Source organism: Callithrix jacchus, chromosome 3, assembly GCF_049354715.1.
Source record: "Callithrix jacchus isolate 240 chromosome 3, calJac240_pri, whole genome shotgun sequence".
NCBI classification, from domain to species: Eukaryota; Metazoa; Chordata; class Mammalia; order Primates; family Cebidae; genus Callithrix; species Callithrix jacchus.
The window spans coordinates 193022142-193048272 of NC_133504.1; the positions used below are offsets into that span (position 1 = coordinate 193022142).

General features: G+C 42.5%; 1 protein-coding gene across 4 annotated transcripts in view; it reads right to left on the bottom strand.

The window, feature by feature from the left end:
• Positions 1–18058: 18058 nt before the first annotated feature.
• The window catches only part of ZNF595 (zinc finger protein 595), a 38314-nt gene continuing 30241 nt past the window's right edge, over positions 18059–26131 (bottom strand). For 2 of the 4 annotated variants that reach the window (XM_078367771.1, XM_008993741.5), the window contains one exon: positions 18059–24720. In XM_078367771.1, the coding sequence (XP_078223897.1) occupies positions 23006–24403 (1398 nt within the window). In that variant the 5' untranslated portion in view covers positions 24404–24720 and the 3' untranslated portion in view covers positions 18059–23005. The remainder of the gene's footprint in view (positions 24721–26131) is intronic. The other 2 variants (XM_078367770.1, XM_035294430.3) reach the window with 2 other exon arrangements.

Below are 26131 nucleotides of genomic sequence, written 5' to 3' on the forward strand. Positions count from 1 at the left end.
TTTTTTTTTTTTTTTTTGAGATGGACTTTAGCTCTTATTGCCCAGGCTGGAGTACAATGGTACAATCTCAGCTCACCACAACCTCTGCCTCCTGGGTTCAAGCAATTGTCCTGCCTTAGCCTCCCAAGTAGCTGGGATTAGAGGCATGCACCACCACATCGGCCAATTTTGTATTTTTAGTAGAGATGGGGTTTCTCTGTTTTCCCCAGTTGTAAAACAGGTACAAGTCCTGTCAGGGTGGCTGTGAATACTGGAAATAATGGACATCGATGGCTCATGGCAGGTCCAGGGCAGTGGCTCCTGTAGATGCCCCCCTTACTTCCTGCCCACAATGAACCCTACAGTTTAGCTGAGGTTAGGAAGTGCTTGCTAGGCTGCTTGGAGCCAGGCCCTATGGGTCAGGGGTGAGTCAGGTAAGTCCCTGTCTTCCAGGAGCTTGCAGTCTGTTGGGGAAACAAGCAGGTAACTGGAGAATATGAACTTGTAAAGAGATCCAGGAAAGAGGGTGCGGGTGGGGAGGGAGGGTAGGCCGGGCTCTGGAGTTGTGACCCTGACCAGTGAAACCCAGGGCACCAGGACAAAGCACTTCCAGATGCTGCATTCTTTCACCAGACCTGAGTTGTCTGTCATTCCTCATTACAGGTGGCTCAGCATCCATCTTCAGGCCCTTGCTACAGGACCCCACATAGAGCTCACAGAATACTGAGGCTGCCACACCTGTGGGAGGGTGGTGGCAGGAAACAGAAGCTTTCTGTAACCTGATGCCAGCAAGAGGAAGAGAAGGAGGGAGCCAAGAAACTGCCCAAGTCAGCCCTGGAAGTGGAGGAGGCTCCATTGCGAGCCACAACAGAGTCCCAGGTTCTGTGGGTGCAGGAATAAGGGAGAGTGTCAGAGGGACTGGGAGATGGAGCAATGGCCTCTGTCGAGGAATGAGCCCCCCTCACCGGAGGCTGTTAGTCTCTTCCTTTGGGGTTCCAGGCTGGACTCTACCTTCCTGCTTTAGTCCTCTATTCTAAACCCATCAGAAGCGCTTTGGTGCTACAAAATAAACTGCAAACTGGAACGTGCCATCAAGGGCTCTTCCCAACCTAACTCCAAATGACTTTTTGGCCTTCTCCCCCTCCTGCCCACCACTTTAACCCTTCTTGTCCTTTGCTCACACAAGTCCATACACCTGACATACCTTCCCCTAAACATTTTCCCCATTTCCCAATCTCCAGGCCCAGCTCTGCATCCCAGAAGCCTTTCATTCTGAGATTCCTGGGCCTGGAGAGTTACCAAAACGTTGTGCGTTTTCCCATCTTAGGGTTCTTTATGCCCCCCCAGGTACCCGCACATGCCCCACACACAGTGCCACTGCATGAACATGGGGCATTGTTTCACTCCCCCATTGCCTTTGTCTGTTCAATTCCCTGTGAAACCCCCAAATTTGAGACAGTTAATTTAAAAAGTTTATTTTGCCAGGGTTGTGGATGCACATCTGTGATGCAGCCTCAGGAGGTCCTGACAACATGTGCCCAAAGCACAGCTTGGTTTTATACATTTTAGGCAAACATGACACATCAAGTCTTACCAATGTAACATAAACATTGGTTTGGTCCAGAAAGGCGGGACAGCTCCAGGCAAAAGCGAGACTACTGGAAGTGGGGAGGGGGCTTCCAGGTCACAGGTAGGTGAGTGATAATTGGTCGCATTCTTTTGAGTTTCTGATTAGCCTTTTTAAAGGAGGAAATCAGATAGGCATTTATCTCAGTGAGCAGAGGGATGACTGAATGCAATGGAAGTCAGGTTTGCCCTAAGCAGCTGCCAGCCTGAATTTTCCCTTGAGCTTAGTGATTTTGGGGGACCGAGCTATTTTCCTTGAACATGGACTAGCCTCTGCCATGGTGTCTTCCTCAAAGATGCTCTGCAACAGGTGGTGGTGTCCTCATTTAATGGATGAGAAAATTGCCTTGGAGACGTGAAAATCCAGAGAACAAAGTCAGTGTAGTGTGGGTCCTCCCAGCTAGGGAGCTGCGTCATTGTCACAGTAGCCCCGGCACACACAGTGTGAGGGGCCAGAACCAGTCTCCCTGCTTCTGCCCAAGGACTCCGCAGTGTCTTCTGAGCTCAGATACTGGGCCAGATTGAGGTGCTGGAAACCAGTATCACATATTGGAAACAATATACCATCTCTGTTACTTTGAATAGTGAAAACCTTCACACTGGTCTGGGGAGAAGGGGGCCTCCAGTTTTGATTTGGGCCTTCCCTTCCTTTCCAACTGTCTTACCTCCTCCACTCCTCCCCCTTGCCCTCTGCTCTGGTCCGTGTCACTGGGGCCTCTGCATTATCTTCCCTCTCTCCAGAAGCTCTTCTCTGGGTTGACTCTTCATCTCCAGTATTTTTTGTGACCCTCTCCCTCCCCCATCACCAAACCCCAGAACGATCTCCTCTTGTGCCTCCTCCCTTCCTCTCTTTCTCTCCTGTCACTGCTTCTCCCTTCTGTCCCAGTATTAACCCAGGGTGATCTAGAGGTCTGGAGGTCTAGGTTTGAAGTGACCCTGAAATGGCCACACACAAATCCATTGGACCCTCCGCAATTCCTAAAAGGTTAATAATGGATGGAATTATTATTTTTTTTTTTGAGACGGAGTTTTGCTCTTGTTACCCAGGCTGGAGTGCAATGGCACGATCTCGGCTCACCGCAACCTCCACCTCCTGGGTTCAGGCAATTCTCCTGCCTCAGCCTCCTAAGTAGCTGGGATTACAGGCACGTGCCACCATGCCCAGCTAATTTTTTGTATTTTTAGTAGAGACGGGGTTTCACCACGTTGACCAGGATGGTCTCGATCTCTTGACCTCGTGATCCACCTGCCTCGGCCTCCCAAAGTGCTGGGATTACAGGCGTGAGCCACCACGCCCGGCCTGGATGGAATTATTAAAAGCAAGGAATTGCAAGTGTGACCAGGAAGCATCACTCTATCAGGCAGCCACTGAAGTGGCAGGGAAGGGAAAGGCTGGAAGCGCAGAAACACCCTTTTCTCTCTCTTTCTCTCTCACTTGAATTCACTAATTGTGTCCTTACTGAAAGCCCACAGGAGGGATGGTGACTTGCTCAAGGTCACCAGCACCTTGGAGAACGCTGAGCCAGGGTCACAGGAGACAGTCTCCTGACCAACATAAGCCAGTGTCTGCTTCCAAGCCACAGTGGCCTCACTGTGAATGGGGCTCCTTGTGCCCAAAGGCACAGGGTACCTAACCCAAAGGCAGGGTATCAAACCAAGGAGCCACATGAGTGCCAGCTCTGCCACTCTGTAGCCTCCAGTAGGCTCCCATTTTGCTTCCTGGTCTTTTCCCTCTTGGGTCCAACTGTCCAGTTTCTTCACCCACTATTCAGACCCCATCTTGTCCCAGCCACTAGATGCTCAGCTGTCAGGGACCCTCACAGCTCAGGCCTCATCTGCGCTTTCCTTGGGCCCCTCCTGGGCTTCTGCTTTCCTCTGGATGGGCTGGTGGAGGTCTTTACCTCTCCCCTGCTACTCTCCCAGATGCTAATTATTTCTCTGTTGAGTCTTTCTCTGCTAAATTGAGAATTAATGTCTGATTCTCCTCTCCCCCTTGCATAACCTCTGTGAAAAATGTCGGATGCCTTAACCCCAGGAAGTTTTCTGCCTGTATTTCCTTTCCCACCTCCTTCTCCCAGGCACTTGGACTCCATCATTCCATTCACATATGTGTGTCCAGAGCCTACCATGTTTTAGTCCCTGGAGATACAGCAGTGAACAAAACAATGTCCCCACCCTGTGCGAGCTTGAGATCTAGTTGGGGGAGACAGATAAGAGACAAAATGAGGTGCGGGGGTGGGGGGGGCATCAAGATGGCCAAGAGAAGCCAGCACGGAATGCAGCTCCCAGCAAATGAGAGGCAGAGGGCTAGAGGACTTCATGATTCCAAACGAGGTGCAGAGTTCATTTCTGTGGGACTCATATGGCACTGGAAATAAGCCCTGGGAAGGAGCTGCAGGGCGAGAACCACTGTGGGGGGCGGCAAATAAAGATGGGAGGGCACTTCCCCACCTGAAACGTGCAGCCGGCTTGCAGGGTCAGGGGACTTAACGCGCTCAGTGCTGTGATTCGGATCCTGTGCTTACCTTATCCCTCCTGCAATCCACAGTCCACGAGAGCCCTGCTAGATGGTGGGGCGCCGTGGGGAGTCGATGCAAATCTGAGCAGCAGCTACCCAGGCACGTTGTAGCAGGGACCCGGGAGGGAGTTTGGACTAACGCCAGCAGGACTGACCGTCCCACAGAGAGAGGCAGAGGTGAAAGCACGGAAACAGACTACAAGGCCTGGCAGGTCCCATCTCCACAGAACTCAAAATGAAGCCCTTGTTAGAGAGCTTGGCAGCAAATACACCGGCTTGACCCCAACCAGGAAGATCCAGCTGGGGAAGGAGGGACGCCATTGGAAAGGCCGGGCCAATCTCAAAGGCAAACAAACTCCAGGGAAGGGCCACCTACCCAACAACCTCAATCCGAGAGAGCCCAGCAGCGCCCTCTACAGGCCAAAAAAGATACATCTCCAACATCAACAGAAAAGAACGTCCACTCAGAGACTCCTCCTGAAATCACCAACTTCAAAGATTAAAGGGAGATAAATCCACGAAGATGGGAAAAATCCAGCGCAAAAAGGATGAAATCATCAAATAACAGAACACCTCTCCTCCCAGGGATCACAGTTCCTCACCGTCAAGGGAACAAAAAAAGACAGAGAATGAATCCGATGAATTGACAGAGGCAGGCTTCAGAAGGTAGGTAATAAAATTCTCTGAGCTAAAAGACCATGTTCTAACCCAATGCAAAGAAACTAAGAACGTTGAAAAAAGGTTAGATGAAATGCTAACTAGAATAAGCAGCTTAGAGAAGAACATAAACGACTTGATGGAGCCGAAAAACACAGCACAAGAACTTCACAAGGCATACACAAGTTTCAACAGCCGAATCAATCAAGCAGAAGAAAGGATATCAGAGACAGACGATCAAATCAATGAAATAATACGAGAAGGCAAGATTGGAGAAAAAAGAGTGAAAAAAATGAACAAAGCCTCCGAGAATTATGGGACTATGTGAAAAGACCTACTCTATGCTTGACAGGCATACCTAAATGTGATGGGGAGAACGAATCCAAGTTGGAAAACACTCTTTAAGATATTATCCAAGAAAAAGAAAAAAAAGAAGGTATTATCCAAGAGAACTTTCACAACCTAATAAGGCAGGCCAACATTCAAATCCAAGAAATAAAGAGAACACCACAAAGATATTCCTCAAGAGAAGCAACCCTAAGGCACATAGTTTTCAGATTCACTAGGGTTAAAATGAAGGAAAAAATCCTAAGGGCAGCCAGAGAGAAAGGTCAGGTCATCCACAAAGGAAAGACCATCAGACTCACAGTGCATGTCTTGGCAGAAACCCTGCAAGCTAGAAGGGAGTGGGGGTCAATATTCAACATCCTTAAAGAAAAGAACTTTCAACCCAGAATTTCATATCCAGGCAAACTAAGCATCATAAGTGAAGGAGAAATAAAATCCTTTACAGACAAGTAATTGCTGAGAGATTTCATCGCTACAAGACCTGCCTTACAAGAGCTACTGAAGGAAGTATTAAACGGGGACAGGAACAACCAGTACCAGCCACTGCAAAAACGTAACAAATGGTAAAGAACAACGATGCAATGAAGAAGCCGTGTCAACTAACGGGCATAACAACCAGCCGGTAACAAAATGGCAGGATCAAATTCAAACATAACAATATTCACGTTGAATGTAAATGGCCTAAATGCCCCAGTCAAACGACACAGACTGGCAAATTGGATAAAAGTCAAGTCCTGTCGGTGTGCTGTATTCAGGAGACCCATCTCACATGCAAAGATTCACATAGACTCAAAATAAAGGGATGGAAGAAGATTTAACAAGCAAATGGAGAGCAAAAGAAAGCAGAGGCAGCAATCCTAGTCTCTGATAAAATGGACTTTAAACCAACAAAGATCAAAAGAGACAAAGAAGGACATTACATAATGGTAAAAGGATCAATGCAACAAGAAGAGCTAACAATCCTAAATATATATGCACCTAATACAGGAGCACCCAGATACATAAAGCAAGTTCTTAATGACCTACAAAGAAACTTAGACTCCCACACAATAATAGTGAGAGACTTTAACACTCCACTGCCAACACTGGACAGATCAACAAGACAGAAACCCAACAAGGATATCCAGGACTTGAATGCAGATTTGGACCAAGAGGACCTAACAGACATCTACAGGAAACTCCACCCAAATCCACAGAATACACATTCTTCTCAGCACCACATCTCACTTACTCTAAAATTGACCACATAATTGGAAGTAAATCACTCCTCAGCAAATGCAAAAGAACGGAAATCATAATAGTCTCTCAGACCACAGCACAATCAAATTAGAACTCAGGATTAAGAAAAGCACTCAAAACCACATAATCACATGGAAACTGAACGACTTGCTCCTGAACGACAAGTGGATAAACAATGAAATGAAGGCAGAAATAAAAATGTTCTTTGAAACCAACAAGAATGAAGACACAACATACCAGATCCTATGGGACACATTTAAAGTGTCTAGAGGGAAATTTATAGCAATAAATGCCCACATGAGAAACAAGGAAAGATCTAAAATTGACACCCTACATCAAAATTGAAAGACCTCGAGGAGCAAGATCAAAAAAAGTCTAAAGCAAGCAGAAAACAAGAAATACGTAAGATCAAAGCAGAACTGAATGAGACAGAGACACAAAAAACCCTTCAAAAAATCAACAAATCCAGGAGCTGGCTTTTTGAAAAGACTGACAAAATAGACCACTAGCTAGATGAATAAAAAAGAAAACAGAGAAGAATAGATGCAATAAAAAATGATAAAGGGGAGATCACCACTGATTCCTTGGAAAAACAAACTACCATCAGAGATTAGTACAAACAACTCTATGAAGAGAAACCAGTAAATCTGGAAGAAACAGATAAATTCCTGGACACTTGCACACTCCCAAGACTAAGCCAAGAAGAAGTCAAAACCCTGAATAGACCAATAACAAGGTCTGAAGTTGAGGCAGCAATTAACAGACTATAGATCAAAAAAAATCCAGATCCAGACGGGTTCACAGCTGAATTCTACCAGACATACAAAGAGGAACTGGTACCATTCCTGTTGAAACTATTCCAAACAATCCAAAAAGAGGGACTCTTTCCTAACTCTATGAGACCAACATCATCCTGATACCAAATCTGACAGAGACACAACTAAGAAAGAAAACTACAGGCCAATATCCATGATGAACATTGATGCAAAAATCTTCAATAAAATACTGGCAAGCCGATTGCAACAGCACATCAAAAAGCTTATGCACCACAATCAAGTAGGCTTCATCCCGGGGATGCAAGACTGGTTCAACATATGCAAATCTATAAACATAATTCACCACATAAACAGAACCAAAGATAAAAACCACATGATTATCTCAATAGATGCAGAGAAGGCCTTTGACAAAATTCAACAGCCCTTTATGCTAAAAACCCTCAATAAACTAGGTATTAATGGAACATATCTCAAAACAATAAAAGCTATTTACGACAAACCCACAACCACTATCATACTGAATGGGCAAAAATTAGAAGCATTCCCTTTAAAAACTGGCACTAGACAAGGATGCCCTCTCTCACCACTCCTATTCAATATAGTAATGGAAGTTCTAGCCAGAGGAATTCGGCAAGAAAAAGAAATAAAATGCATTCAATTAGGAAAATAAGAAGTCGAGTTGTCCCTATTTGCAGACGACATGATTGTATATTTAGAAGACCACATTGTCTTAGCCCAAAACCACCTTAAGCTGATAAGCAACTTTGGCAAAGTCTCAGGATACAAAATCAATGTGCAGAAATCACAAGCATTCCTATACACCAATAACAGACAAACAGCCAAATCATGAGCAAACTCCCATTTACAATTGCTACAAAGAGAATAAAATACTTAGAAGTACAACTAACCATGGAAATAGGAGAACTACAAACCACTGATCAAGGAAATAAGAGAGGACACAAACAGATGGAAAACATTCCATGCTCATGGTTAGGAAGAATCAATATTGTGAAAATGGCCACACTGCCCAAAGTAATTTATAGATTCAATGCTATCCCCATCAAGCTACCATTGACCTTCTTCACAGAACTGGAAAAACTACTTTAAACTTCATATGGAACCAAAAGAGAGCCCACATAGCTAACACAATCCTAAGCAAAAAGAGCAAAGCTGGAGGCATCATGCTACCTGACTTCAAACTATAATACAAGGCTACAGTAATTAAAACAGCATGCTACTGGTACCAAAACAGAGATATAGACCAATGGAACAGAACAGAGGCCTCGGAAGCAATGCCACACATCTTCAACCAACTGATCTCCGATAAACTGGACAAAAAAAAAGCAATGGGGAGAAGATTCCCTGTTTAATAAACGGTGTTGGGAAAACTGGCTAGCCATATGAAGGAAGCTGAAACTGGAACCCTTCCTTAAACCTTATACAAAAATTAACTCTAGATGGATTAAAGATTTAAAGATAAGAATTAACACCATAAAAACCCTAGAAGGAAACCTAGGCAAAACCATTCAGGACACAGGTACAGGCAAGAACTTCATGACTAAAACACCAAAAGCAATGGCAACAAAAGCCAAAATAGACAAATGGGACCTAATTAAACTTAAGAGCTTCTGCACAGCAAAACAAACAATCCTTAGAGCAAACTGGCAACCAACAGAATGGGAAAAAATTTTTGCAATCTACCCATCAGACAAAGGGCTAATATCCAGAATATAAAAAGAACTTAAGATTTACAAGAAAAAACAGACCCACTCAAAAGGGCAAAGGATATGAACAGACACTTTTCAAAAGAAAACAAATATGCAGCCAAGAAACATATGAAAAAATGCTCATCATCACTGGTCATTAGAGAGATGCAAATCAAAACCGCATTGAGATACCATCTCATGCCAGTTTGAATGGCGATCATTAAAAAATCTGGAGACAACAAATGCTGGAGAGGATGTGGAGAAAAAGGAACACTTTTGCACCATTGGTGGGAGTGTAAATTAGTTCAACCATTATGGAAGACAGTGTTGCGATTCCTCAAGGATCTAGAAATAGAAATTCCATTTGACCCAGCAATCCCATTACTGGGTATATACCCAAAGGATTATAAATCATTATATTATAAAGACACATGGACACATATGTTCACTGTGACATTGTTTACGACAGCAAAGACCTGGAACCCACCCAATGCCCATCAATGATAGACTGGACAAAAAAAAAAATGTGGCATATATACACTATGGAATACTATGCAGCCATAAAAATGATGAGTTCATGTCCTTTGTAGAGACATGAATGAACCTAGAAACCATCATTCTCAGCAAACTGGCACAAGAACAGAAAACCAGACACCACATGTTTTCACTCATAGGTAGGTGATAAACAATGAGAACATCTGGGCACAGGGGTGGAACAACATTCATAGGGCTAGGTGGGGGGATGGAGGGGAGGGACAGCGGGGAGGTTGGGGAGGGATAACACCAAGACAAATGCCTGATGTAGGCAATGGAGAGGTGGGGGGGATGGAGACAGCAAACCACCATGGCAAGGCCGGGCGCGGTGGCTCAAGCCACTTTGGGAGGCCGAGGCGGGTGGATCACAAGGTCAAGAGATCAAGACCATCCTGGTCAACAAGGTGAAACCCCATCTCTACTAAAAATACAAAAATTAGCTGGGCATGGTGGCACGTGCCTGTGCCTGTAATCCCAGCCACTCAGGAGACTGATGCAGGAGAATTGCCTGAACCCAGGAGGCGGAGGTTGCGGTGAGTCGAGATCGCGCCATTGCACTCCAGCCTGGGTAACAAGAGCGAAACTCCGTCTCAAAAAAAAAAAAAAACAACCCACCATGGCACGTATGTATCTATGTAATAATCCGGCAGGATGCAGGATGTGCACATGTACCCCAAAGCCCAAATACAATAAAAAGAGAAGAGATAAAATGAATCATGTATGTAGTGTAACAGATGGTGATGAGGACTATGGAGAAAAAGAGATTAGGAAAGGAAGACAGGGAACCTCTGGGGGCAGTAGTTCTGCAATTTTAGAGGCAGAGAGGCAGCTATGCAGCTATCTAGAGGAAGGGCAGTCCAGGCAGAAAAAAGAGCAGGTGCAGGGACCCTGAGGTACCTTATGTTCTAGGAACAGCACAGGGTCAGGGTGGCCAGAGGGAAGCAACTGAGAGGAGGTACAGTGGGAGGCAAGCTAAGAGGGCTGATGTTCAGGCATCATGGGCCAATTCTCAAGGACCTCGGGTGTCATCTTAAAGCTGTTGGCTTACTCTAATTAGGCAGGAACCCACTCTACGGTTCTGTGCAGAGCACTGATGTGATCTCACCTAGTGTTGGGTTGCAAAGAGACTTCAGGGGTCAACAACGGAAGTGGGAGACTGGTTAGGGTGAGAGGGGTGATGGGGGCTCACGCCAGGCAATAAGTAGTCACGGGGAATGAAAAGCAATTGAATTCTTATGTCTTGAAGTTGGGGTCCACAAGAGGTGGGTGTGAGAGAGAAGGTGAGGAGAGTGGCTTGAATCACTAACTGTAAGGATGGGATTTTGGGAGGAGCAGGTCTGGGGAGGAGGATGCAATGTGGGGAGCCCATGAACAGCATTTAGAGGTTTCTCTCCAGTCATCCAGTACTTGCCTCTGTGCCTTTGTACATGCTGGCCTCTGTGCCTGGAAGGCCTTCTCAGCCCTGGAAGCAGAACTTTAACTGCCTTCTCAAGGGTCCCGTCTGTGAATTGGTCCTGTCGGCCCCCACCGCCTCTATCCCTCTCTTTGCTTCACGCACACACTGGACCTCATGCACATTGCACAGCCTTGACCATATTGTGCCCTAGGAGCCAGGACAGCATGCCTTCTATCCATGAAGCCTGTGTTTCTCAGAGTGCCCACACCTCAGAGTGTCCGCCACACAGTAGGTGCTCAGCGAGAGACTGACAGAGGACCTGGCTGGACTCCTAGTTCTCTTTACAGGTTCTGCCACTTTGGGCCGTTCACCTTGCCTCCATTTCTGCATCTGTCAAATCGGTTTGCACTTTCCCCTTCCTGCCCTGAGGGTCCCGTGGGGATGGTCCCACTCCAAGGATCCTGAAAACAGTCATTAGCAAACCCTGTGCCGGGAGATGACAGGATCTTAACCCTCCTCTCGGCTGTCCCCTACTTTGTGTTGGAAGGAAATGAAAGAGCGGGGCAGAGGGAACAGGAGGGGAAAATGCTGACAATCGATCATTTCCAGTGCACTTTATACACGTTTTCCCATTAATCCTCTGAACTGCCAAGTGTAGCCAGGACTGAGCTGAGGGCTGGTGAAGGCCGGTGTAAGCCAAGGAGACTCCGCTGTTGGAAAAGGAGGGTGAACCCGCCGCCATGCCTGAATGCCAGAGCCCAGCACAGCACAGAGGATCTGCCAGGGCCCTGCACTCTGTAAACCCACCGCTGGGCCTCAGGGTCCCAACCTCACAGCTGGACTCTCCTGCCCTCACCCCATCCCCAGGGCCATGTGCTTCCTAAGCCACCAGCAACCGCCCGCCCGCCTGCTGCTGGGGCCACCTGCACCTTGTGGCAGAAGCTGGTCTTGCACTTGGTGACTGTGCTGAGGAGGAGCAGCAGGAGGGCGGTGGCCACAGCAACCAGGACTCAGCCCTTCAGGGACCACTGACGGCTGCCACTCATATGGAGCCCCATGGAGCCTAGGCCGAGCCCAGAAGCTGGAGGAGGATGAGCTACTGGGGCCCTGCCTACCGTGGAAGGGTGGATGGAGGGCCCAGGGCGACTCATGGGATAGTGCAGGCTGGGCTCCTCCTCTCAGATCTAGGCACCCGGCCACCTGCTTCCTGGGTGGCTCCTCATGGCTAGGGTGCTGTGGCCCTGGGGATGCCTCGTGTAGGGCATGTCAGACATGGAAGGGGCATCTTCTGGTCTCTTTTATAACCCTTTACAAATTTTGCTAAAGAGCATATTAGTGCCTTACGAGTGCATTGTTGTGCAGTTATTTCAATGCTTGATTTACAGAAAAAACATAATATCCTTTCTAATTTAATGTTCACACACAAAATTTCTTTGGCAAGATTAATTTTATAGAAACTTTTTATAATTTGTTTAGACTTTTAGCTTTATCTTTTCTAATTCAAAACAGTCCTTTAACCATAAAAATGTGTATTTTGACATCTGCTTTTTTACCAATAATTGCTAAGTCTGTTTTTATTTCTCAATAATTAAAGTCATGTGAACTTAAATGTACCACAGCTTTTGCCTTCCTTTCAAAAAGTATTAGATCCAAGAACTCATTTTTCTTTAGGTCAATTAGAGCTTTATAAAAATAGACATTACACACACACAGCACACATATAACTACACAGCTAGGCAAAGAAGAATCCAGTAGCTGTAAGACTTTTTGTCTGCCAATCTCCTAATTAGATAATTGGCCTCTCATGCATGTAGTGGGTGGAAAGACAGAATCAAGAGAAAGAATTCAGTTAATTGAGAAAAATCCTTTTTTTTTTCCAGCAAAACAAGGTCCAAGGAGAAAAAAAAAACCAAACCATAAAGGCCTTTAAATATACCTATAACTTGGACATCCACTTTTAATTAAGCTGAGTGCTCTTTAAGAAACTTCTTTTAAATTCCCCATTACCAGCCAGGTGCGGTGGCTCAAGCCTGTAATCCCAGCATTTTGGGAGGCCGAGGCGGGTGGATCACGAGGTCAAGAGATGGAGACCATCCTGATCAACATGGTGAAACCCCATCTCTACTAAAAATACAAAAAATTAGCTGGGCACGGTGGTGCGTGCCTGTAATCCCAGCTACTCAGGAGGCTGAAGCAGGAGAATTGCCTGAACCCAGGAGGCAGAGGTTGCGGTGAGCCGAGATCGTGCCATTGCACTCCAGCCTGGGTAACAAGAGCGAAACTCTGTCTCAGAAAAAAAAAAAAAGTCCCCATTACCTGCTTTAGCTGTGCCAAGCAGCCAGTATTTCTGGCTTTCAGACTTTCTTAAAGGTAACTGTACAGGTGAAACCAACAAGCACCAATTAAGTTATGATTTAACTGTGAGTATGTGAGGTATTTTCTTACAAAACCTAAAACCTCTGAAGGCAACTCAGAAAAAGGTTTAAGATAAAAGTCAGGACTTGTTCATAAAGGGAAAATAATCACCAAATGGCAAAAGTCACACAGACATCAACCCAGAAGCATTTTCTAAGCCAGAACTGAACCCAGGCTTCGGAGGCTAAAGCAAAACACTGCCATGTGGTTACAGGTCATGTCCCAAGGACATAAAACAAAATGGAGGCCTGCAGCAAAGATTACTACTAACCAAACAGGAAGACATATAAAACGCACCAGATTGTCTACAGCTTAAGATCTTTACTTTTTTTTTTAACCATTAAAATTTTACAGAGAACATACACAATGATAGTTGGGGTCCCGATCTAGTAAAATGTTCCCTATAAGGGGGAAAGAAAACCCTTCTCACCTAAAAGTTAACTGCTGACAGAGTGGAGAAAATGAATGCTCAAGTGTAGGACAGGGAAGAAACCTTTTATTCCTTTTTTTTTTTTTTTTTTTTGAGACGGAGTTTCGCTCTTGTTACCCAGGCTGGAGTGCAATGGCGCGATCTCAGCTCACCGCAACCTCTGCTTCCTGGGTCCAGGCAATTCTCCTGCCTAAGCCTCCTGAGTAGCTGGGATTACAGGCACGTGCCACCATGCCCAGCTAATTTTTTGTATTTTTAGTAGAGATGGGGTTTCACCATGTTGACCAAGATGGTCTCGATCTGTTGACCTCGTGATCCACCCGCCTTGGCCTCCCAAAGTGCTGGGATTACAGGCTTGAGCCACCGCGCCCGGCCCAGAAACCTTTTATTCTTATGTAAATGTGTTACTTTCTCCTTGCTCAGTCAGAGCTGGAGAAACTGTGGGTAAGTGGCAGACAACTCATTGCCCAAGCCATTCATTCTGGGCCCAGCCCAGAGGGTGCAGGGGAGCCACCATTCACTGATCCATCTCAAGTGTACCTGCGACTGTTGGGGTGGGATGGTATGTAGTTTCCCCTATACTCAGAAGTACAAGGATGAAAAGGCTTAGAAGCAACAGGGGAAAGTATTTTTGGTTTGCATCTTACCTTTCCTCGAGGCCCATGTCCAGGCACCACAATTTTTTAGAATTTTCTCCTTAGTTCAGCAAAAAACTGAGATTTTATCACAGCAAGGAAAGATTAGGCTTGCAGACACCCTGAAGGGTGAGGAGCAGAATTTACTGGGTAAAAAGGGGGAAAGAAAAACTCAGCAAAGTGAGAGGGACTCTTGAACACCCCACCACCACACAGATCTGGCTCCTAAAAAGGCCAGGTTCCTCACCCCTGCACAAAGTCTGAACTTTCCATTGGCTCCATTCCATTCTCCCAGTGCATTGGTGGGTCCACAGTTCATTGTGGGCTTGTGCATACAAGACCCTGGGCAGGTTCCCTCATCTACTCCTGCATCTATCAAAGGCACAGCTGCTCTATCAAAACACAGCTAGACTCCTTCCTCCAAACCAGGATCCCCAGTCACCTCCTACAGATGCAGTCAGGCAGGCAACAGGTCAGTATCTCCCTAGGATGGAGATCCCAGATGAAGGGGCAGGCTGCCATCTTTGCTGGTTTTCAGCCTTCCATTTTGATACTTCCAAGTACTGGAAAATCCAAGGTGACTAGGGTCTGGAGTGGAGTCCCAGCAAACCACAGCAGCCCTACAAAATAGTGCCCAGATTGTTAAAAACAGAAAGAATAAAACCATGATAACTGCATCCAAAGGTCAGCAACCTCAAAGATAAAAGATAGGTCCTAATTGAATTCCCCAATTTGGGCTTTTTGTCCACACAGACAACCACAATTCTGTCTGGCCAGAGCAAAATTGCTCGTGATTGTCATTGAACCTGGTCAAGGGTTTTTCTTATATATGGAACCCCTGGCTCCTTTCTAGAGAAATTCTCTTCTTGGCCAGGATCCCTGTTCAGAATGCTAATAAATGAGTCCTGTCCCAACTTCATGTAACAATTGATCATTTTGCCCAGACTACTTCAGAAATAAAGCAACCATGACTAGAAAGTACTTTTTAGTCTTTGGATCTGGGTTATAACAGCAAAGTAAAATATTGTTAGACATCTGGTGATACAGTCTGGCTCTGTGTCCCCAGCCGAATCTTATTTTCAATTGTAATTCAAATTGTAACCCTCACATTTTGGGGGAGGGATATCAAAGGTGATTAGATCATGCGGGTAATTCCCTTATGCTTTTCTTGTGATAGTGAGTTCCCATGAGATCTGCTGGTGTTATAAAACGCTTTTCTTCCCTTTGCTTGGCACTTCTCTCCCCTGCCATCATGTAAAGAAGGATGTGTTTGCTTCCCCTTCACCCATTATTGTAAGATTACTGAGGCTTTCCCAGCCATGCAGAACTGTGAGTTGATTAAACCCCTTTTCTTCCACATTACAGTCTCAGGTTTATTTCTTCAAAGCAGCATGAAAATGAACTGATACAGTAACTGGTACTGAGGCAGTGGGATGCTATAAGGATACTCGAAAATGTGGAAGTGGGTTTGGAACTGAGTAACATTTAGAGGCTGGAACAGTTTGGAGGCCTCAGAAGGAAAGATACGGGAAAGTTTGTCCTTCCTAGAGACTTGTTGAATGGCTTTGACCAAAATACTGATAGTGATATGGACAATGAAGTCTAGACTGAGGTGGTCTCACATGGAGGTGAGGAACTTGTTGAGAACTGGAATAAAGGTGACTCTTGCTGCGCTTTAGCAAAGATATTGGTGGCATTTTGCTCCTGTCTTAGAGATCTGTGGAAGGTTGAACTTGAGATAATTTATGGTATCTGGCAAGAAGAAATTAAGAAGCAAAACATTCAAAAGTTGACAGCACAAGTTTAGACAATTCGCAGCCTGATGATATGGTAGAAAATAAAAACCCATTTTCTGGGAAGATATTGAAGCTGGCTGCAGAAATTAACACAGGTAATGAAAAGCAAACAGTCATCACCACGACAATGGGGAAATTGCCTTCAGGGCATGTTAGAAACCTTTGTGGCATCCCCTCCTCAGCCCTGGAGGCACAGAAGGCAAAACGGAATTTATGGGCTAGGCCCAGGAATCCCTGCTGTGTGCAGTCTCAAGAGTTGGTTCCCTGGATTCCAGCCACTCCAGCCATGGCTAAACAGGGTCAAAGAATAGCTTGAACCATTTCTTCACAAGATGTTACGCTCCAAGGTTGGCAATCCCCCCATGGTGTTGGTTCTGTAGGCATGCAGAATTGAGGTTTGGAAGCCTCAGTTTAGATTTTGGAGAATGTACAGAAATACTTGCATGTCCAGGCAGAAGGTTGCTGCAGGGGCAGAGCCCTCATGGAAAAATCTCTGCTGGGGCAGTGCAGAAGAAAAATGTGGAGTTGAAGTTCCCACACAGAGTCCCCACTGGGGCAATGCCTACTAAAGCTGTGAGAAGAGGGCCAAGTCCTACAGATCCCAGAATGGTAGCTCCACCATCAGCTTGCATTGTGTGCCTGGAAAAGCCACAGATACTCAACACCAGTCTGTGAAAGAGCTGAGGGAGACCACCCTGCAAAGCCACAGAGGTGAACCTGCCCAAGGCTGTGACACCTCTTGCAACAGTATGAATTAAATGTGAGACATACAGTCAAAGGATATCATTTTGAAACTTCAACGTTTAATGACTGACCTATTGTTTTTTAGACTTCAGTGGGGCCTGTAGCCCCTTCATTTTGGCCAATTTCTCCCATTTAAAATGGGTATATTTACCTAATCCCTGTACCCCCCATTGTATCTTGTAAGTAGCTAACTTGCTTTTGATTTCACAGGCACACAGGATAAAGTGACTTGCCTTGTCTCAGATGAGACTACGGACTTGGACTTTTTGGGTCAATGCTGAAATGAGTTAAGACTTTGGGGAACTGCTAGGAAGGCATTATTGTGTTTTGGAATGTGAGAAACACATAATTTAGGAGGGACCAAAGGTGGAATAATATGGTCTGGCTTTGTTTCCACCCAAATTTCATCTTGAATTGTAATCCCCTTTGGGGAGGGACCTCACTGGTGCTTATTAGATCAAGGCGGGCAGTTCCCCCATGCTGTTCTTCTAATAGTGAGTGGGTTTTCACAAGAGCTGATGATTTTATAAAAGGCTTTTTCTTCTTTTACTCAACACTTTTCTTTCCTATTGCCATGTGAAGAATGTGCTTGCTTACCCTTGTGCTGTGAATGTAAGTTTCCTGAAGCATCCTGAGCCATGCAGAACTATGAGTCAATTAAACCTCTTTCCTTTATAAATTATGCATTCTCAGGCATTTCTTCATAGCAGTGTAAAAACAAACTAATAGTTTCAGCTGACAAAAAAAGTGGGGTAACTTAGGGAAAGAATAAACAGTAAAAATAGAAAATGCTCAGGAGTTATTTGCAGTCTCTGAGATCTCTGTTTCAGGAGGAGCTAATGGTTTGGGCGTTGTACAACAAAACAGTGATTACACTGCTCAGATGCTTTCTTGGTTCTAATTTCTACCTCTTTTAAAATTGCATTTATTTTTCTTTTTTGCTTCCTTTTTCCTCTCTCCTTTTCTTATTTTATGTTGTTTCCTTTGCTCTTTCTTTTTTGTTCCCTTTTTATTTTATATGGATATACAAATATAGGCAAGGATAATATATATATATATATATATATATATATATATATATATATATATAATGTTTTGTTTGGATTAAATGACACAATGCCAAAAAAAAAAGAATAAGAAAAAAATTCAATAAAGGAAATTAAAATAACCTACAGCTCTACCATAGAGAATTTACCTTCCTTAGTTTCCAACTTGCTGGGTCTTTGTGTGTGAGACTGGGCCAAAAGTAGACAACTGTGTTCAACTTGTGAAAGGCGTTTTTATTGCTCTAGCAAGTTGACAATGATACATCTAAGAAGACAAACCAGCTGAGGATCAAGTGGTCAGCCAGTTTCCATAGCTAGAGTTGTGCAGGAGGCCAGAGGCAGGCCAAGGAAATCCTCTGAACTCTCTCTTCCGTCTTAGCACAGTCTCTGATGTCAGTCCACACACAAACACAGACACAAATGCATGTTTCTCAGTCAGGATGTAACACTGTTAAGCTGTCAATACTTCTGAGTATTGCACAAATTCAATGTCATCATATTAAAATTCCAATGTTACTTATTTTGCAGAGATATTTTATGTAATTCTAAAATTCACAGGTAATCTCAAGGGACCACGAACAGCCAACACAGCTTTAGGAAAAAACAAAGAAGTACCATATCTAATGATGTCAAAGCAGATTCCAAAGCTACAAAAATAAAACCAATGTGGTAATGTCATAAAGACAAAGAAATGCGTAACGGAACAGAATAAAGAACACAGAAATAAACCTGTGCAAATATTACCAAACAATATTTTACTAGGTACCATGACCAAACAGTGAAGAAAAGGTCAGACTCCTCAACAAATGGTGTGAGAAAACTCAAGGGCTAAATGAAAGATAATGAACTTGGACCATTTGCTTCGATAACATGCAAACAAAATATTTTATATAAACTAAATACTTAAAGGTAAGATACACACCTCTGGAACACTTAGAATAAAATATAGGGAGAAGCCAAATAACACTGGTTTTGGCAGGTTTTTTTGAATATTACATTAAACGCAGAAGCGACAAGAGAATTAGAAAAGGTACTATATCAGACTTTCAAAACCTGCACATCAGCACTTCAAGGGAAACATTAAGTGGAGAACAAATGTCATCCGGCCTTTGACTTCTGAAACATAACAAGCACCAAAAGTGAGTAACTTAATTAAAAAAAAATAGACTAATGTATTCCAAGACATTTCCTAAAAGAAGCTATGCAAAAACAAGAGGAATCTGAAAACACCATCAAAATCACTTTTGAGAAGAAATGCAAAGCAAAATCTCAATGAGCTCTTACCTCTCACCAATTAGTGTGGCCACTATTCAACACATAAAAAATAATCAATGTTGTCAAGTACATAGAGCATTTGGACCCTTGATGCACTGTTGGTGAAAGAATAATGCAGCCCTCAAGACAGTAGGATGGAAGTTTTCCAAAATATTAAAAACGAAATGTGGCTCGTGCCTGTAATTTCAACACTTTGGGCTGCTAAGGTGGGAGAATTACTTGAGCTCAGAAGTTTGTTTTCAGCTTGGAAAATATAATGAGACCCTATCTCTACAAAGAATACAAAAATTAGCCAGATGTGGTGGCATGTGCCTGTAGTCCCAGCTACTTAGGTGACTGAGGTGGAAGGACTGTTTGAGCCTGGAATGGTAAGGCTGCAGTGAGCCATTATTATACCACTGCACTTAGGCTGGCTGACAAAGTGAAACCCAATCTAAAAAAAAAAAGGAAAAAAAGAAAGAAATTATATACAATCCAAAGAAAGAAAGAAAGAAATTATTATACAATCCAAAAGAAGGAAGAAATTATTATACAATCCAAGAAAAAAAGATAAAAGAAATTATTATACAATCCAGCAATCCCACTTCTCGGAATCTATGTATGCAAAGCAGGACCTGGAATAGACAACTGCACACGTTTTTTTTTTTTAGATGAAATTTCGCTCTTGTTGCCCAGGCTGGAGTGCAATGACATGATCTCAGTTCACTGCAACCTCTGCCTCCCAAGTTCAAGTGATTCTCCTACCTCAGCCTCCTGAGTAGCTGGGGTTACAGACATGTGCCACCACGCCTGGTTAATTCTGTATTTTTAATAGAGGTGGGATTTCTCTATGTTGGTCAGGCTGGTATTGAACTCCCAACCCCAGGTGATCCACCTGCCTCGGCCTCCCAAAGTGCTGAGATTACAGGCATAGGCCACTGTGCCTGGCCTGCACACGTTTTTAAGAGCATCCCCCCCTGCCCATAAAAAAAGGTGAAGGCTACTTAAGGTTTCTTGATAAATGCTTACCACATGGCATATGCATGCCATGGAATATGGCTGTACCTTCAGAAAGCAAATCATGCACATGCTACAACAAGCATAAAACTTTAAGACATCAATGTTCAGTGAAATATATCACAAACATAGTGACAAAGAGTATGTAATTCCTTTTATATGAGCTAGCTCAAGTAAAATGATTTTTAAAACAGATTCAGAATTATAAAGTGCTCTTGCACAGATGGAATAAAAAGGTGTGAATGCCTGGAGCAAAGTCATCTGCCACCTGGAGCAGGCACCAGGGGACTGCAGGCACAGATTATAACAATGAGAGCAGCAAGGGCCCTGATGAGAGTGGTGGTGGCCTGAGGGGTACTTTGGGCAGGTACCAGTGTGCCAGAGGCTGGGACCCACACTGGGGCCTGGGGTGGCCCTCCAAAACTCCAGAATCAGTTCCTGGTATTTCACTTCCTGTTCCACGAATGCCCCTGTGGACAGTAAATGACTTATCTCAATTTAGTGATCTAAATATGGCATTGACAAGCTATAAATAACCTCAAACACTCGAGTTAATAACAATTTACCACATTAAAAGATTTCAAACTTCTAATCAGAACACAGAAAGTCTGTATGAAATTACATGGCATAAACAGAACAGTGAGGAAACTGTAGCCATAAAACAGAAAAGAAGGGCTGTGCGGCATACATAGCTAGGAGTAAGCACATCACAAAAAGATCATTAGAAAAGCAGAAATTCTTTAAGTTCACAATCAGTCAGTTTTGCAGCCTGGGAACAGATCTCTCCACATGCAGACTGCCATTTCTTCACCACAGATATTTTCAATCTCTTACTTGTAGCTACGAACTCCAGAAAGAATACTTGTGGCTAATTACAGAGCATCTATTATACACCCAGTACTTTCTTATGTTTACTATAATTATATATCAAAACATCCTATGAATTACAAAGTTTTCCCATTACTTACCTGAAGAATTGGCATGATAAACTCATTTATGTCATTTTTAAAAAGTGAAAGGATAACTAATCAGTTCATATACAATTATTCAATTAAAGCAATAATATGGTGGCTCAAGCTTGTAATCCCAGCACTTTGGGAGGCCGAGACGGGTGTATCATGAGGTCAAGAGATTGAGACCATCCTGGTCAACATGGTGAAACCCGGTCTCTACTAAAAATACAAAAAATTAGCTGGGCATGGTGGCGTGTGCCTGTAATCCCAGCTACTCGGGAGGCTGAAGCAGAAGAATTGCCTGAACCCAGGAGGCGGAGGTTGCAGTGAGCCGAGATAGCACCATTGCACTCCAGCCTGGGTAAGAAGAGCGAAACTCCATCTAAAAAAAAAAGAAAGCAATAAAATGAAATGCTAAAACTTAATACAAAAAATGTGAATTTCCATTTAAAAATTGTGTGTGCACTACTAAATTTTATCATTTCTGACCAGCTCACATAATAAACACTTCATGAAGTAAAAACAAACAAACAAAAAAATGAAACAAGCAAATTATAGCTCTAGAATGAAGAAGACACATAAATAGAATTTACTTGAGGGAGTCTCAACAATGATCATTAAATATTACAGTAATTAAGAAAATATAGATTTGATTTCAGAATGCTTTAGGTTTCTAGATTTCTAGTAAATTATCCACCTTACTAAAATAATCTTTTGTTCCAGTATTGCCATTTTCTTTGGAAAAAGATACAAACTCTCACACAGACACAACTGCTTGCTCCATAATTTTCTTACATCTAAGTTTTATCTTTAGAGTAAACATTTACATATTTAACTCCATGTAAATTGAGTATCTATTTGTTTGCAGGAAGAGATGCTATGTTCAAAGAAAAACATGGAACTTTTTTTTTTTGAGATAGAGCCTTGCTCTGTTGCCAGGCTGGAGTGCAGTGGTGTGATCTCAGCTCCCTGCAGTCTCTGCCTCTGCCTCCCGATAGCTGGGACTACAGGCCCATGAGCCACAGAACATTTTTTAAAAGCATTCATGATATGGAAATGTGTGAATTACAATTATGCTCTGATATATTATAATCATAAAATAACAAGCAAAAAATAATAATAAAGTTAAAAATAATTAGAATGGCTGGGTGCAGTGGTGTGATCTCTGCTCCCTGCAATCTCTACCTCCTGGGTTGAAGCAATTCCTCTGCCTCAGCCTCCCGAGTAGCAGGGACTACAGGCCCATGAGCCATGGAACATTTTTTTAAAGCATTCATGACACAGAAATGTGTGAATTACAATTATACTCTGATATACTATAATCATAAAATAACAAGGAAAAAAATAATTATAAAGTTAAAAATAAAGTGCCTGGATGCAGTGGCTCATGCTTGTAATCCCAGCATTTTGTTGGTGAAGGTGGGTGGATAACAAGGTCAGGAGATTGAGACCAGTCTGGCCAGCATGATGAAACCCCATCTTTACTGAAAATGCAAAAAATTAGCTGGGCATGGTGGTGCCTGTCTGTAGTCCCAGCTACTCAGGAGGCTGGGGTAGGAGAATTGCTTGAACCGGGCAGGTGCAGATTGCAAGGAACCCAGATTGTGCCATTGCACTCCAGTGTGGGTGACAGAGTGAGACTCCATCTCAAAATAAATAAATTGTATAACTGGACTGTGTGTAATACAAGTAAATGCTTGTGATGAATAACTCATTTACTCTAATGTGATAATTACGTGTGGTATGCCCCATCAAAACAACCCATATATGCCATAAATATATACATAATACTATGTACCTACAAAAATTTTTTAAAATAATTTTAACTAAAACAAAAAAGAATACAAATTAATCATATGGAAACAATATTCTTGAATTTATTTGTTTAAAGAAACTGGAAGAAAAAATTACTTAGCAATGTCATTCCACTATGTTATCAAATACATTCCTTGCCAGTATGAATTTGCTTGTGTACAGTAAGGGTTGAGGGCCGAGTAAAAGCTCTGCCACATTCTTCACACTTGTAGAATTTCTCTCCAGTATGAATTATCTTATGTTTAGTAAGGGATGAGGACCAATTGAAGGCTTTGCCACATTCTTCACATGTGAAGGGTTTCTCTCCAGTATGAATTCTCTTATGTTTATTAAGGGTTGAGGATAAGTTATAGGCTTTGCCACATTCTTTACATTTGTAGGGTTTCTCTCCAGAATGAATTTTCTTATGTTCATTCAGGGCTGTGGACCGAGTAAAGGCTTTGCCACATTCTTCACACTTGTAAAGTTTTTGTTCAGAATGAATGCTCCTGTGTATAATAAGGCCTGAGGATTGGTTAAAAGCTTTGCCACATTCTTTACATTTGTAGGGTTTCTCTCCAGTATGAATATTCTTATGTTCATTCAGGCTTGTGGACCATATAAAGGCTTTGCCACATTCTTTACATTTGTAGGGTTTCTCTCCAGTATGAATTTTCTTATGTTCATTCAGAGTTGTGGACCGTGTAAAGGCTTTGCCACATTCCTCACATTTGTAGGGTTTTTGCCCAGAATGAATTCTCTTGTGTAATATAAGGGTGGAGGATTGGTTAAAAGCTTTGCCACATTCTTCACATCTGTAGGGTTTCTCTCCCGTATGAATTCTCTTATGCTTAGCAAGGTGTGAGGACCTATGAAAGGCTTTGCCACATTCTTCACATGTGTAGGGTTTCTCTCCAGTATGAATTCTCTTATGTTTATTAAGGGATGAGGACCAAGTAAAGGCTTTGCCACATTCTTCACATTTGTAAAGTTTTTGTTCAGAATGAATGCTCCTATGTATAATAAGACTTGAGGATTGGTTAAAAGCTTTGCCACATTTTTCACATGTGTAGGGTTTTTCTCCAGTATGAATATTTTTATGTTCATTCAGGCTTCTGGACTGTCTAAAGGCCTTGCCACATTCTTTACATTTGTAGGGTTTCTCTCCAGTATGAATATTCTTATGTTCATTCAGGCTTGTGGACCATCTAAAGGTTTTGCCACATTCTTTACATTTGTAGGGTTTCTCTCCAGTATGAATTTTCTTATGTTCATTCAGTGTTGTGGACCGTGTAAAAGCTTTGCCACATTCTTCACATTTGTAGGGTTTCTCTCCAGTGTGAATTTTCTTATGTTCATTCAGCACTGTGGACCGTCTAAAGGCTTTGCCACATTCTTCACATGTGTAGGGTTTCTCTCCAGTATGAACTCTCTTATGTTTAGTAAGGGACGTGGACCTATTAAAGGCTTTGCCACATTTTTCACATTTGCAGGGCTCCTCTCCAGCATGAATTCCTGTATGTTGAGTTAGGTGTGACATGTAAAATGATCTGCCACATTCTGTACATGTAAAGGGTTTCTCTCCAGTATGTTTTGTCTGTTTGTTTGAATTTGAAAATCTACTAAAAATTTCAACACATGTATTACACTGAAATATTTTGCTCTGGGAAATTGACAAGCATTGGTAACGTCCATTATAAACTCCTTTCTGCACCTTACAGTCATTCACACTTTTATAATCTTTTCGTAATCGTAAATTCTCATGTCCACATTTCTCACATCTTCTCAGTATAAGTTTATGGAATGAATCTTCTATCCCCTGAACTGGTGAAAGGTCTTGGGTGAAAGAACACGTAGCTGAAATAAATAAAAATAAATTATCCCACTTACTAGATTCATATGAATATACTTTATGAATCTAATATATAAAATGTATACAAACTACATTAGTCAGCTAGCATCACAAAGTATCACAGGTTATAATTTCTTCACAGACACATAATTGTAACAAAAATATACTGACCAAAATGCCTTGTTGCAAAATTTTTAAATGAGTTAATCATATGGAATGCCTCTGGTAAGCACAAGGCCAAGAATCACATGAACAGGAAGGAAAGTTTGTTACATTTACCCACCACAGCTCTTTCTCCTCCCCAATAGAGCAAGCACTGTGCCGAGAGGAGTAAACTTTCAACTCCTGGCTTCTTACTTAGAAGAAAAATACTGACACATATATCCTTACTTCTCCTTTGTGGCAGTCTTTACAAAACATGGTTTCTGTCTCCAGTAACAGAGACAGCTGAGAGAAATGGTGGTATACTTTGGAAGAATAGCTTGGGTCTGTTAAGACCAAATGTTTCAGGAGCAGACTGCAGTATTAAATAAAGGGAATAGGTAGAATAGTGATGAGAGACTGTTAAGAAGAAACATGATCAAATGCTTTAAACTGAACAATAAACATAAAATTCCAGACAAGACACATCGTTAGAACATGTATGAGAGGCTCCCACTGTCTCCAGCAAAGACAACTGGACTCAGATTATGTCAGGACAAAGCAACATTGTAAATATTGTGACAAACAGATTTTTGTTAATGTTCAAATAACAAGCAAATATTATAATATATACAAAATATTAGGGCAACATGGCCTAATTAAAAAATTTAAAACTTTTCAGAAAACAACCATAAAAAATGAAGATGTACAAATTTTAAAAATGTAATCTGAATAATGCTCAATGAGCTAAATGGGAACACATACAAGTAAATATAAAAAGAAAAATAAGATTATCAATGAAAACATTAAAAATATAAAAAACAAATTGTGGAGGTGAAAAATATAAAAATAATGGCAGAAATTTTCAACAGAGAAGGATGTAAAAAATGAAGAAGCTCAACAAACTTCAACTAGGATACATATACAGATTTATAACAAGGTACACATATAAGCAAAGTTTCAAAAGTCAAAGAAAGAGAATCTTAGGAGCTACAAGTTAAAAGTGATGTGTCATTATAAGTGCAGTCTTAGATAGTCATTGAATCTGTCAACAATTTTTTTTTAGACAAGACGGAATTATGATATAGTTAAAATGCTGAAAGATAGCTTCTAAGTGGGAATAATAAAACCAGCCAAACTGTTCTAAAAATGAATAAAAAGTAGAGTGCTTTTAAGATAACCAAATATTGAAGAAGTGTATTAGCACAATACCTGCGTTACAAAAGAAATGCTGGAGAAAAGTATCGTCCACTGAAAACAGCATGATGCAAGAAA